At 44.0% G+C, this 15,243-nt stretch overlaps 1 protein-coding gene and 1 long non-coding RNA gene across 4 annotated transcripts in view; one reads left to right on the forward strand and one right to left on the reverse strand.

Annotated features, from left to right (window-relative positions):
* NIPA1 (NIPA magnesium transporter 1) overlaps window positions 1-15,243 on the forward strand; it is a 24,255-nt gene continuing 9,012 nt past the window's right edge. The window contains exons 1-3 of one of the 3 annotated variants that reach the window (XM_048859075.2): window positions 1-405; window positions 7,257-7,304; window positions 14,409-14,499. In XM_048859075.2, the coding sequence (XP_048715032.1) occupies window positions 249-405; window positions 7,257-7,304; window positions 14,409-14,499 (296 nt within the window). In that variant the 5' untranslated portion in view covers window positions 1-248. The remainder of the gene's footprint in view (window positions 406-7,256; window positions 7,305-14,408; window positions 14,500-15,243) is intronic. The other 2 variants (XM_048859064.2, XM_048859053.2) reach the window with 2 other exon arrangements.
* The window catches only part of LOC125640527 (uncharacterized), a 16,570-nt gene continuing 14,483 nt past the window's right edge, over window positions 13,157-15,243 (reverse strand). The window contains exon 2 of the long non-coding RNA XR_007357801.2: window positions 13,157-13,307. This is a non-coding gene — a long non-coding RNA (uncharacterized LOC125640527). The remainder of the gene's footprint in view (window positions 13,308-15,243) is intronic.

Genomic DNA, 15,243 nt, shown 5'->3' on the forward strand with positions numbered 1-15,243 from the left:
CTCCCCTCCCTGGCCGCCTCGGGCCGCGGGGGAAGGGAGGTGGCGTAAGGCGCGGCAGCCACTGCGGCGTCTCGGCTGCCAGAGGCCCCTGAGCTCCGCCCCGCGGCCGCGGTGGCCGGGGGTGGGGCCTGTGCGGCTGGGGGTGGGGCCTGTGCGGCTCGGGGCGGGTCCCGCAGAGCGGCGGCTGGTGCGGCCGGTTGCGGGCCGGCGGGAGGGACGCGAGCGCTGCGGTGCTGCCGGGCAGGAGGATGCCGGTGGGTGCAGCCGCGGGGGCGGAAGGGGCCGCGCAGAGCCCCGGCCCCGCCGCCGTCTCCCTGGGCTTGAGCGTGGCCGTGGTCTCCAGCCTGGTGAACGGTTCCACCTTCGTGCTGCAGAAGAAAGGGATCGTGAGGGCGAGAGGACGAGGTACGGGGGCTGCGGCGCCGCCCGGCACCCCCCTGATCTCCCCCCCCCCCCCCCGGGAAAAAGCCAGCCCCCGCCTTAACGTTTTGCATTCCCACCCCCCTGCAAACGGGGTAGCCCCTCCGGCCCACGGGGTAGCCCTTGCAACCTCATGCATTTCCCCCTTCTAGAGCGTCTCCCGCCGCCAGAGTCAGCCTTTGCCCCCCCCCCCGGCCTTTTCTGCTCCCTTCCTCCAGATAACCTGTGGGGGGAGGCTCTCAGCCCCTTCAAATAGCTTGTGGGGTGGGCTGAGGTGCTCGGTGCATTTGGGGGACGGGACGCTCTGTCTCATGCTGCCGCACTGCTTTAGAGCGGAGAGCAAGACGGTTTCAGCCGGTGTGGCTACTGCAGAACAGATCTGGCCTCCCTGTTACTTAAACTCTTCACCATAGTCCTTGACCTTCATGTTCTTTCCTTTCAACCTTCCCTGCCCATTTTCCTTGTCTCTGCACTCATCTTAATCTGATTGCTCCAAGGAATCAGTAAGAAACTTTAAAAAAAGGAAATTACCTGGAGCGCCGGTCCTATGATCTGAGTTATTGCTGGCCACTGGCTAAAGAGAGAAAGGAAAGGGCCCAGTGGATCTGCTGAGTAGTTTGGCTATACTATACCTACAGAATGATCGTAAAATCATGGGAATGGTATGGGAGAGGAAGAAAACAGCCTTCTATCCAGATAGAGAAGTTTGGGTTCTTTTCTAGTCTGTCAAAAACAAATCTGTGGACTCAAGTTCTGTTGTTACATGCAGTGTAGCTGTAGTCCTGTTGCTTTTTGGATATTAGAAGGACAAGATGGGCGAGGTAATATCTTTTACTGAACCAATTTCTGTTAGTGAGAGAAACAAGTTTTTGAGCCCTATAAACTCTTCTTGAGGTCTGGAAAGGTACTCCTATGGCTAAATGCAAGTGGAACAGATTGTTTAGCATAGGTAGTTAACACATGTTTTAAAGGAGAGTGGACCTTTAACACCTCTGCAGTCATAAGAAAAAAAGAGGGGCTTAGTGGGTTACAGACTTTTGTAACAAGCCATAAATCCAGTGTGTCTATTCAGTCTGTGATTTTTAGTGTCTTAGAAGAGTTTTGAATTTAAGCTCCCAGGCTCATCTTTTGAATGTGTTGTGTAGGTTTCCTTTGGTGATGAAGACTGATAGGTCTGACATAGAGTGATTGCTTTGTGCAGACATAACTCCACTGCTGCAATGATCAACATTCCCCCACAACACACCTTTCAAGAACCATGGTATATCACAACATGGTATAGTTCATCCTAGGCACTAAATGCCGTAATAACTATGTTGGTGAAACCAGACAATCCCTATGCTCTCAAATGAATTTACACAGGAAAATGATAAACAAAAACACCCTATGACCTTAGGATGAACACTTTTCACAAAAAGGAGTACTTGTGTCACCTTAAAGACTAACCAATTTATTTGAGCAAATAAAGTCTCTAAGGTGCCACAAGTACTCCTTTTCTTTTTGCGAATACAGACTAACACGGCTGTTACTCTGAAACTTTTCACAAAGCAATTGCTCTATAACTGACCTGTTGGTCCTCGTGGACTCTATCTTGAATGGTCCCTTAGAATATGTGCTGATTATTTATGCTAAACAGTCCATTCCACCATATTTAGCTGTGCTGCTCTGGGAATACATTTCCCAGACCTGAAGAAGAGTTCTGTGTGGCTCGAAAGCTTGTCTCTTTCAATAAAACATATTACAGTACCTCACCCACCTTTTGACTCTCGATAGGGGAAGAAATATAAACCCCCAGCCTTTTACTGAAAGTAATTTGGGAACCCATCGCTCTCTGTCAGGACTTTAACTGTCACCTGGACATTAAATTACTGAGGTTTGTCACCCAACTTGTAGCCATCCTATATCAGCTATTCAAAGCATAAAGCACCAGCAAGGGCTTTCATGCTCTTCCTTTAGGAGCAATTAGGGTGGATGGAGAAGGTACTCTACATGGAAAAAATCCATGCAGTTAGGGAACTGACATTCTTTATTTGAATCTGCTTCCAGTCCTGTTACGAAATTTATTCAGTCCTGCTGCCTGAGCAATTGTAAAATACAGCCCGTGAAACTGCTCTGATTGTGGATAGTCACATGATGAGTTGGTTTCAATGTCCACCCATAAAGTTAAAATATTTTTATATCAGAGGTCAATGGTTGGAGTGAATAGCAAGAAATAAATAACGAAATCCAGATGTGAAGTCAAACTGAAACAGTCAAGAGGAGTTGGGCATAGTCATCAATGTACTTCTGCTTTGTGAAATACTGCAGCACCACTGATCATGTGATTTAAACACAAATACTTATTTTGCAATATTTCATGTACGTTTGATAAGAGAGTTCTGTTACTAGCTAGAGAAAGATGTAAAAACTCTTCCCATAAAGTTGTACCAATGCATCTCCATTCTGTTCTTTCATAGATTCCAAGACCAGAAGGGACCATGTGATCATCTAGTCTGACCTTCTGTATAACACAGGCCATAAAATGTCCCTAAAATAATCCCTACAGCAGATCTTTTAGAAAACATCCCATCTAGAATTAAAAATTGTCACTAAGGGAGAACCCACCGGGACCCTTGATACATTGTTCTAATGGTTAATTACTCTCACCATTAAAATTTATGCCTTATTTCCAGTCTTAATTTGTCTAGTTTCAACTTCCAGCTAGCTTTATTTGTACCCCCTCTTTGTTCTGGTTCTCTCATAAGGACACATAACCACATAATTCAGCATAATTGCAATCTTGTTTTATGGAGAAATGCCCACCAAGTCTTATAAAACCACCAAACGTTTTTCTTTATTATATAACTGTAAGCCTTAATGTGGAGTTGGATTCCTAAGGTAAAAATGTAGAGCAATAGCTCACTGTGCTGCCCACTTAAATGTTTCTGACAAATCAACATGATTGTTACAAATTCACAATTTGTCATTTTTTGTGTGTTCTGAAGTCAGTTTTCTAAAGCATGATACTATTTTGCTAACAGAGTTTTCGTGCTTTGAATTTATCTGTGACAAATAGCAAAATTTGTCTTTTTTTCCCCCCTAAATCCTTGCTTTGGAATGATTTCAAGAGGAAACTCATAGACTCTGTGTTGCACTGTAATCAGTTACATGTTTCTTGCAGCAGTCATTCTTTTTGTATTTGTATATATATGTAGGGAGCTCTTGTTCTGGTAATTTGAATAGAGATTCCACATGTTAGATATGACCTCCAGAATTTTTTTATATTACTGGTCTAGGACCAGCTCACATTTCAAGATCATGCTGTGTCTAATGTGTTCGTGATGGACTCTTTCATGCATAACAAACAACTTTCAACTGCATTACTACCAGCTGACAGCATGATCCAACAAGTTTATTTTGCATTTTCCACAACTGCAGCATTGTGTGACATTTTAAGGCCCTGTACATACTGCTGTTTTTACTCCTGAGGGCATTCTGTGCCAAAAAATCTGCACACAATATTTTAAAATTCTGCAAGTTTTATTTGTCAAAAAATAAATGCAGAGGCTCCAGCGTGGCAGTGGGGAGCACAGGCTATTGGCTGTACGAAGGTGGGAGATCACACTGCAGCCTCCTCAACCCCGGGACATGGACTCAGTGGTGAGGCTGCACCCAACCCTGACACAGCACAAGGCCTGGGTATGCCCCAGAAACACCCTGGGGTCCTGCCCCTCTGCACCAGGCACAACAGGTGTGGGGCAGGAAGGCTCAACCAGGCAGGATCCAAGTGTGGAGTGGCTCAGTGGGGGGTGAGAGGATTCTGTGTGGGACAGTCTGCGTGCAGGTAGCTCAGTGGAGGGTCTAGGTGTGGGGGGATCTGGATGCACAGAGGCTTGCGGGGGGGTGGGGTGGTTTCCAGGGGCAGGGGCAATGTGACTGCAGGGGCTTCCAGGTGAAGGTGATTGGAGCTCAGCGAAGGGGCCTGGGTGTGGGGTCTCAGAAGGGGCATCTGGGTGCTGGGGAAGTGGGACTTGGTGGGGTGGGGGTCTGGGTGCAGCTAATTGGGGTCAGTGGTGGGGGGTGCAGGGGGGTGGGGCTTTTCAGGGTGGGGGTTTGAATGCAGGGAGCTCAGTGGGGGTGATCTAGGTGCAGAGTTGGGGATCTGGATGCAGGGGGCTCCAGATGCAGGGATTGAGATTCAGGGGGGTGGGGTTCACGTATGGAAGGCTAGGGGGAATATGGGCAAATGGGGTGAGACTTGGCAGGGGTGTCTGGGTATGGGAGGTCCAGATGCACGGGGGTTGGGGGAGCAGCTCCCTGTACAGTGACCCCTTCCCTGTAGCTGAGGAGCAATGGGGGCAGGAAGCAGGGGAGGATGCTGAGCTTCCTGCAGCTGGGGTAGGTTTCTGGGGTGGGTCTGACACATCCCCAGCCACTCCTTGCTGGGGAGGAAGAAGTCGCACCCTCTCCTGCCTCTAGCCCAGCTGGGACTAGCAGCTGATCCCAGCTCAGGGTAGGAGCCACTGGCTGGGGTATCCCCAGCCCTGCGGTGATTTACCTCTTCGCTGGCTGCTCTGGGTGCCTGAAACATTGTACTTGCGCTGCTAGGAAGTGGTGTCTGACTGCTCTGCAGCTTCTCTATGCTTCTCTGTCAGAAAGTCATTTTTCTGTGAGGAAGCAAAGAAATCTGTGGGGGACATGAATTCTGCACATGCGCAGTGGTGCAGAATTCCCCCAGGAGTATGCTTTGTAAACACACATTCTTTTCCCCCTAAAGAAAGTTGTAATTTTTGTTGGGTTCTTTGTGTTTTGTTTTGTTTGTTTTCATACACAAGTGATATTTATACAACAAAAACATTTCGGGAGTAACTTAGTTACAACACTATTGTCCCCAGCATAAGTAAATCAGATTTCTGTTTTGCTGTGTAGCTGGGACCTAACCATGGGATCTAACCATTTCAAGAATTATGCTAAAGTCTTGAACTGTCAAATTCACATAATTTAACTTTTTTCAGTGTTGGTAGTTGAATGTCTAATATGTAAAATAACGTTAATGTCACAAAATATATAGAAAAGTTACTTGTATCTCCATTATGTTTTTTCTTGGCAAAATCTGAGTGCCAAGCTACCGAGGACAGCATTTCCTAATTGCTGTATACAAGAGGGAGCTACAAAAGCCCAGCAAAATTAAGTTGTGAAAATATGAGATGTGGAATCCTAAAAGATACTACTAGGCCAGTGTTTTCTCCATTTTAATATATTGGGCCAGTATAGCTTGAATGTGGAAGTCAGAACTAACACAGGGCATGATCCAAAGCTCACTGGTGTCTTTCCACTGATTTCAGTAGGCTTTGCATTAGGTCCATAATTGACAGCCTGGTACTTAACTTGCCTCTTCAAGCTTTTGCTACACTAGTGAATTGAATCAGTGAGATAGTATCAGATTGTGCTTGGAGAGGAAACAGCAGTAGGGGGACAAATATTTTGTGAAGTTAGTTTACTAGTGATGATATTTCGTGTAATTTGTACAACTATTGAGACATTTTTATTTTATTTGCAATAACAGAAATGTAATCTGATAAATTAGACACCCACTCAAAAGCTGATCATATTGCTTACTGTCATAATTTTTTCTCCCATTTCAATTCGGATGTGGTTTTAGCAACCATTATTCAAGGAGTTCCTAGAGTTAAAGGTTATTGCTTTATGCTATTTGGGATTCTGAACTTTCAGCTGATGAGTACAACATTGGTTCAATTTCTAGCAATTCATAAGAGAGCATCTGCTAAAGTAAGAGCAGAACTGAAGTGTCGGCATACGAGCAGGAAATAATAACCAGAATAATGTGATGTTAATGTCTGACACCTTGCAGACTACTGCAGATAAACACAAACGTTACTCTCCTTGAGAGTTTTCCTGGTGTCTAGCCTTGATGGTCTGCATGATATTAGACCTTACATTATTTAGTAGTATTTTCGACAGGCATTCATTTATTTAAACATTGTTTTCTATTTTTTGCTCTGGTCCAGGACTTATTGTAACTCATAATGGACCTTGGACTTTTATAACTTTTTTATATAGATTTTCTTTAGGATTCTCCAATAGGAAAATAAAACTCATGATTTGTAAAATGTGTCCTGAAAAATCATGCCTTTCTTTTAGTCAAGTTTTAAGAATATCACAACTCCCTAGTAAATTCCACATTAAAAGTCTGAGGTAAAATAGGAGACGAAAAATTCATAACAATTGTCTGATGAAAATCCATAACAATTTCTGATAATATAATGAAAATATACAGTCTCAAAATTGGTAGGCAGCTAAAGAACAGTCTGGAGTTGTCACCCATGTCTTTGAAACGTAACATGTTCACATCCCAGAGAAGGCCTAGATCACGTAGCCACAGGAGACTAAGGGCTTGCCAAAAGTCCACACCCAAACATCTCTGATTTCTCTGTAAGTGTCTTAAATTTGTCCCAGTCCAAGTGGCTGTAGAAATTATTTTTTATCTCTTAGGCCAGATTTTCTGAAAGATCACACTATCTCCTGGTAATGAGTTTAACATATATGGTGAATAGAATCTTCAGAAACACTTGTGGATATTTCAAGGCTTCCTTTTATATAGGATGAGGATATTTTGTAAGCATTTGAAATTGAATTTCTAATGATCAGATGCATTGAGAAAGTGTACCAGGATTAGTTAGGCTAGATTGGAGCTACCATCATAGCTTTTTTTCTAATGTCCTTACAACTGTGTGCGAATGTGTGTGAAAATGATTTCTTAGCTTAGCTTTAATGTTGCTCTTTTATATTTTTTCCAGTAGAACTCATCCACTCTTTTCCCATGTTGCCTTTTCCAGGTACTTCATATTTAACAGATATAGTATGGTGGTCTGGTACTATTGCAAGTAAGTATCTTATGTTGTAAGATAATGTAAAGAATGGAATAGCATAGATGATTGGATTTTAAATAGCCTATGATATATTGTAGTGTTGATTTTAGCACAGCTTATTAGCCTTCACAGAGTTATCTTTCTACCAAAATGTAAGAAGCCTTCGATATGGAAATTATTAGCACTCACACAATAACTGTACCTGTGATACATCCAGGAATTGTGATAGTAAGCTCAATTTTTTTAAAAGGCAGTTAAATAAGGAATTGTAATTTCATACCATAAGGGCTTATTTATTCGAGGTTAAATTTTAGATCAGAAAACCCTTAGCCAACTTTTACATTTTAGTATTTTGTCATTTCTAGCTACAGTACCTTTTTGTCACTCTACTGCAAAAAGTAGGCTGGTGAATCCTTGGGCATTGCTGAGTATGAGATGAATACAGACCTCTGTGACCCTCACTCTCACAAGTAGTCTCGCTGATTACTCTGAATGGATTGGTGATATCAAAAAGATCCAAGAAAAGGTACAGAGTAGCTAGCATGTTCTGTTCTCAGTTCAGTTAGTGGGAAAGATGGCATCCTACCTTTGTACCCTAATCTATAATCTGTTGGGGACTATTAGAATTGCTGTGATAAGGGTTCCTTCAATGTATATAACTCGCAAATAGTCATTAGACTTTCAGTCGTGTTCCTTGTTTAGCCACAGAGGCAGATTTTCACCCTTGCACAATTCCAGTGGTGCAAAGGAAGTGGAAACCACCAGGTCCCTTGATGAAGATTCTCTCTGTGTGGGGAAGTCTTCTGCAGCAAGTGTAAAGCCAGCAGAGTGGTTCCTCTGTCTCCAGATTACCACCCATGCTGCTTTAATCTGGGTTGGGATGGAATTTGGGAATCTGTAATCAGACCCCTGACAGCCCTGCTACTCTGCTCTGACCACTGGAAGCTGGGCGCAGTAGCAATTCTGTTCTGTAGTGTTTAAAATGAGCCTGTCTGCTCATTTCTTTTGAGGCCTCCGTTTTGAATATCTGGACAGAAGGAGTGAGAAAAAGAGAGAGGGTTTTCTCAATGTGTCAGCGTAACCCTGATTAAGCCAACTGACTGAGTTTTATGAAGCCAAAATTGCTCAAGAGAATGATCTGTTGGCTACATCCATCAGCTAGCATGTCAAAACTAAGCATCTAGCAGCTTATAAAAGCACCATGGAAAGGGTTAACTAGAACAGTGGCTCTCAACCTTTCCAGACTACTGTACCCCTTTCAGGAATCTGATCTGTCTTCTGTACCCCCAAGTTTTACCTCACTTAAAAATGACTTGCTTACAAACTCAGACCTAAAAATACAAAAGTGTCACAGCTACTATTACTGAAAAATTGCTTATGTTCTCATTTTTACCAGATAATTATAAAATAAATCAATTGGAATATAAATATTGTACTTACATTTCAGTGAATAGTATATAGAGCAGTATAAACAAGTCATTGTATGAAATTTTAGTTTGTACAGATTTTGTTAGTGCTTTTTATGTAGCCTGTTGTAAAACTAGGCAAATATGTAGATGAGTTTATGTACCCCCTGGAATACCTCTGAGTACCCCCAGGGGTACGTGTACCCCTGGTTGAGAACCACTGAATTAGAATGCTGTGGATTCAGAATTTCAATACAGTCACAAACAGCAAGAGCCAGGTAGAGAACTGTGGAACCCAAAGAAGGGTGGATTCTTTGGAATCTAGTAAATATCCACAATGCCTTGGGGAAACTACAGCAGTTAATATCCTATACATTAGAAATTGGCTGGTTTGGGATTTTGGATGACTAACAAAACCATCAGAGACTCTTATCAGTTTGCCTCCCACAAGGTTTATTTAAATAACTTGGTTCCCTGATACAAAAGAGTGAATTCACTTGCAAGTGACAGTGTTAAATAAAAGGAGTACTTGTGGCACCTTAGAGACTAACCAATTTATTTGAGCATGAGCTTTCGTGAGCTACAGCTCACTTCATCAGATGCATACCGTGGAAACTGCAGCAGACTTTATATATACACAGAGAATATGAAACAATACCTCCTCCCACCCCACTGTCCTGCTGGTAATAGCTTATCTAAAGTGATCAACAGGTGGGCCATTTCCAGCACAAATCCAGGTTTTCTCATCCTCCACCCCCCCACACAAATTCACTCTCCTGCTGGTGCTAGCCCATCCAAAGTGACAACTCTTTACATAATCAAGTCGGGCTATTTCCTGCATAAATCCAGGTTTTCTCACATCCCCCCCACCCCCATACACACACAAACTCACTCTCCTGCTGGTAATAGCTCATCTAAACTGACCACTCTCCAAGTTTAAATCCAAGTTAAACCAGAACATCTGGGGGGGGGGGGGGTAGGAAAAAACAAGAGGAAACAGGCTACCTTGCATAATGACTTAGCCACTCCCAGTCTCTATTTAAGCCTAAATTAATAGTATCCAATTTGCAAATGAATTCCAATTCAGCAGTTTCTCGCTGGAGTCTGGATTTGAAGTTTTTTTGTTTTAAGATAGCGACCTTCATGTCTGTGATTGCGTGACCAGAGAGATTGAAGTGTTCTCCGACTGGTTTATGAATGTTATAATTCTTGACATCTGATTTGTGTCCATTTATTCTTTTACGTAGAGACTGTCCAGTTTGACCACTGTACATGGCAGAGGGGCATTGCTGGCACATGATGGCATATATCACATTGGTGGATGTGCAGGTGAACGAGCCTCTGATAGTGTGGCTGATGTTATTAGGCCCTGTGATGGTGTCCCCTGAATAGATATGTGGGCACAATTGGCAACGGGCTTTGTTGCAAGGATAAGTTCCTGGGTTAGTGGTTCTGTTGTGTGGTATGTGGTTGTTGGTGAGTATTTGCTTCAGGTTGCGGGGCTGTCTGTAGGCAAGGACTGGCCTGTCTCCCAAGACGTGTGAGAGTGTTGGGTCATCCTTTAGGATAGGTTGTAGATCCTTAATAATGCGTTGGAGGGGTTTTAGTTGGGGGCTGAAGGTGACCGCTAGTGGCGTTCTGTTATTTTCTTTGTTAGGCCTGTCCTGTAGTAGGTAACTTCTGGGAACTCTTCTGGCTCTATCAATCTGTTTCTTTACTTCTGCAGGTGGGTATTGTAGTTGTAAGAAAGCTTGACAGAGATCTTGTAGGTGTTTGTCTCTGTCTGAGGGGTTGGAGCAAATGCGGTTGTATCGCAGAGCTTGGCTGTAGACGATGGATCATGTGGTGTGGTCAGGGTGAAAGCTGGAGGCATGCAGGTAGGAATAGCGGTCAGTAGGTTTCCGGTATAGGGTGGTGTTTATGTGGCCATTGTTTATTAGCACTGTAGTGTCCAGGAAGTGGATCTCTTGTGTGGACTGGACCAGGCTGAGGTTGGTGGTGGGATGGAAATTGTTGAAATCATGGTGGAATTCCTCAAGGGCTTCTTTTCCATGGGTCCAGATGATGAAGATGTCATCAATATAGCGCAAGTAGAGTAGGGGCTTTAGGGGACGAGAGCTGAGGAAGTGTTGTTCTAAATCAGCCATAAAAATGTTGGCATACTGTGGGGCCATGCGGGTACCCATAGCAGTGCCGCTGATCTGAAGGTATACATTGTCCCCAAATGTGAAATAGTTATGAGTAAGGACAAAGTCACAAAGTTCAGCCACCAGGTTAGCCGTGACATTATCGGGGATAGTGTTCTTGACGGCTTGTAGTCCATCTTTGTGTGGAATGTTGGTGTAGAGGGCTTCTACATCCATAGTAGCCAGGATGGTGTTATCAGGAAGATCACCGATGGATTGAAGTTTCCTCAGGAAGTCAGTGGTGTCTCGAAGGTAGCTGGGAGTGCTGGTAGCGTAGGGCCTGAGGAGGGAGTCTACATAGCCAGACAATCCTGCTGTCAGGGTGCCAATGCCTGAGATGATGGGGCGCCCAGGATTTCCAGGTTTATGGATCTTGGGTAGTAGATAGAATATCCCAGGTCGGGGTTCCAGGGGTGTGTCTGTGCGGATTTGATCTTGTGCTTTTTCAGGAAGTTTCTTGAGCAAATGCTGTAGTTGCCATTATTTCAATGCAAACATCTAGACCTAGAAAAAACACCACCTCTGGGTTTTTTGGTGGTGGAATCCACAGGATTACTGCAGACTTCAAAGAAGAAGAGCTCAAATACTACTGAGATGGATCCATATAAATAGAAGAATGGATAGTTCTGCAGTGCAAGGCTTTTAACAGCAGGCAAGTGGTAACAGCTATAAAAAGATGCATTTCTGAGTGTTCTCAATAAATGGCACCCTGCTACTGAGAGTTTTCCAAGAAAACACATGTGGTTTTTCAAGATAAGACTGAAAATGTTGCACATGTTCCCAGTGCTTGCAGTGTGAACGTTTCAGAGTGCTTTGCCCGGCAAAAGAAACTTTTTTAAAAATAGCCTTGATGAGACCTCTGTATGTGGTCTGCAAGAAGATGGTCAACCATTTTAAACATATTTGAGCATAAGCTTTCGTGAGCTACAGCTCACGAAAGCTTATGCTCAAATAAATGTTAGTCTCTAAGGTGCCACAAATACTCCTTTTCTTTTTGCGAATACAGACTAACATGGCTGCTACTCTGAAACCTGTCATTTTAAACATTATGTTGCCGTTTCCAACGTAAGAAGCAAACTACAAGCAGAAATGAGCCTCCCTACAGATTGGCTGTAGTGGGACATAGGGCTTGTCTTCACTATGGGGGTATATCAACCTAAGTTACGCTACTCCAACTGTGTGAATAACGTAGTTGGGTTGACGTAGCTTAGGTCGACTTATTGCAGTGTCTTCACTGTGCTGCGTCGACGGGAGATGCTCTCCAGTCGACTTACCTTACTCTTCTTGGAGAGGTGGAGTACCAGGGTCAAGCGGAGAGCGCTCTGCCATCGATTTAGCGGGTCTTCACTAGATCCGCTAAATCGATCCCTGGCAGCACCATAGTGAAGACCAGCCCTCAGTCACAAAGTGCTGCTCCTTGAATCCTATGTAGAAAACTAACAGATCATTTTCTGCTCAGAGGAAGCAAAGGCATGGCTCAGGCATACTGAAACATAGCCAAGATTATTATTGACTTGAGTTGTTTGAGGAGTTAATTCAACTTAGATTATAAACTCTTTGGGACAGAGACCATCTCTTTGTTCTGTATTTGTTCAGTGACTAGGGCTCCTAGGAGCCACTACGATACAAATAGTGAAGAATAATAACTTGAGTAGAACTTCAGAGATACTTATGTATTTTTCTTTGTACCGCTACTAGGCAGGGCCGTCCCTAGCTATTTTGGTGCCCTACGCAGCCCCCCAGGCCTCCATGGGCGGAAGCGGGGAGGACTGTGTGGGGCCCTGCCCCAGATATCCGCGGGATGGGGGGGCTGGCCCCAGGACTCGGGGGGCAGTGGGGGGCTGGCTGGCCACTTCCTGCGGGAAGTGGAGTGACCCGGCCCCAGCCTGTTCTGCTCCCCAGGCTCCCAGCCACACCGCCAGCGAGTGCTGGGGGGCGGTTCCCCCCCCACCCCCAAGCCTGGGAGCCAGGGGAGTGGAGCAGGCTGGGACCGGGTTGCTCCACTTACCACGCCATGAGTGCAGGGTTGGGCCTGGCTGCAATCTTCAGGGAAGTGGGGGTGGGGTGGGGAGAGGCAGGGCTGGGGTGGAGCAGGGGCGGGGGCCTGGGGAAGAGCCGGACCAGGGGTGGAGCAGCACGCAGCTGCGCAGGGCACCAGGAAATGTGTGCCCCAAATTTCCTGATGCCCTAAGCAGCTGCGTGCTTTGCGTATGGGTAAGAACGGCCCTGCTACTAGGCCTCTGACAACCCACCTCAGCCATGAAGTCAAGGGATCTGAGCCATGAAAAAGCAAATTTTAATTTGAGCAACTGAGCAGTGGGGAGTCCCAAGGAGGATATGGTGTATCCAGCATACTCTCTCTTCAGTTCAAGGTCTTTTCCTTCAACTCTGAATATCTCCACGCCAGAGCTGCCGTTATGTGCTTGCTGAAAAAACATGCACCCAAACAAGAGAGAGAGCTCAATAAAGATCAGAGCTTAGAGGGACTATAATCCAGTCCTAGCTAAAGACCACATGCAAAAGATCATGACCAACTCTTCGGCTTCACAGATGTGGCTGACTGACTGCTGGCTACCTCACTAGATTCAGTATTACATGCACAGGAAACACCAGTGAATTGAGTCAGCATAATGCTACCATACTCCAGATCTTGTAAATTTTTCTTTCCTCCGTGTTCCTGATGAGGTTCCTCGGCTTTACTGAGCTGTGAACTTATTTGGTGAATGAATTAATGTTTGTATAGTGCTTTGCAGATGTAAAGCACTAGTTAAGTATAAAGAAGTAGTATAATGATGATGATATTTGACAGTAGAGTGCAGAAAGCTTTGGTTTCTTAAAATGATTTGATTTTAAGTGCTAATAATGGCCACAGCTTGAAATTCCAGTTTTGTCTAGTATATTGTACTGCACATTCAGTCTTTTTTTTGTCTATTATTATTAACTAATATCAAAGCTGTCTTATTGCAAGGACGTGCTGGCCGCCACTTCCCACAGCTCCCATTGGCTGGGAACAGCGAACCACACCCACTGGGAGCTGCAGGCGACAGTGCCTGTGGACTGTCAACATAAACAAAATATCTCATGGCCTGCCAGTGGATTACCCTGATGGGCCGAGTGCCAAAGGTTGCCGACCCCTGATATAGAACATGGGATGCCTAAATTCAGAGCTCCCTACATCAGGAAATTTGAGTGCATCCCATGACAGGGTTTCAAATTCTCAGTCTCTTGACTCTTCCCTACTTAATTATGAAAAATTATTGAAGAGAACATTAATGAGCAGAATTACTGACGATGCTCTCTTGGTGCCTTCTCTTTTGCAAACAGCCTTTATTTAAAAATAATATTTAAAAAATCAGACAGCTGGAAAATTTAGTTTTTGTATAACTGAAAAGTTATGGGCAGAACTAAACAGTTCAATAATGTTCATCTTCCAGTCAGGTCAGTAGTTATGAGCCAGCGTTGAGTAGCTTTTCATCATTCCTATTTACTAAGGGATTTAAAATACTCTTTTGTGGTTCTCTTAACAGTGGCACTTGGTCAAATTGGGAATTTCTTGGCCTACACTGCAGTTCCAACTGTGTTAGTGACTCCTCTAGGAGCTCTTGGCGTTCCATTTGGGTAAGAATTTTATTCATTTATTTGAATGCTGAATTACTTGCTAGTAAAATATAGATTCTAAATAAAATCTGTGACCCATTGGTGTTCCATCAGGAAAACATCATGCTTGTGGATATTAGCTTTCCCTCTAACATTTTAATGAAGTGTAATAAACGTAGTTGGCACGTTCTTTGCCCAGAAAGATTAATAGTGTTTAAATGTCAGCTATTATCAACAACTTAAACAGATTACCAAAATTGCACCACATGTTTGTAGTGTTAAATGATCAGTTTTCAGGATGAAGAGAGGTAAATAGTGGTGTCCCCCAGGGGTCTATACTGGGCCCAGTCCTGTTCAACATATTCATAAATGATCTGGAAAAAGGGGTAAACAGTGAGGTGGCAAAATTTGCAGATGATACAAAACTATTCAAGATAGTTAAGTCCCAGGCAGACTGTGAAGAGCTACAAAAGGATCTCTCAAAACGGGGTGACTGGGCAACAAAATGGCAGATGAAATTCTGTGTTGATAAATGCAAAGTAATGCACACTGGAAAACATAATCCCAACTATACATATAAAATGATGGAGACTATATTAGCTGTTACCACTCAAGAAAGAGATCTTGGAATCATTGTGGATTGTTCTCTGAAAACATCAACTCAGTGTGCAGCGGCCATCAAAAAGCGAACAGAATGTTGGGAATCATTAAGAAAGGGATAGATAATAAGACAGGTCACAGGCCATGAATTTTTGTTTACTGCCC

This window comes from Caretta caretta, chromosome 1, assembly GCF_965140235.1.
Source record: "Caretta caretta isolate rCarCar2 chromosome 1, rCarCar1.hap1, whole genome shotgun sequence".
Lineage (NCBI taxonomy): Eukaryota > Metazoa > Chordata > Testudines > Cheloniidae > Caretta > Caretta caretta.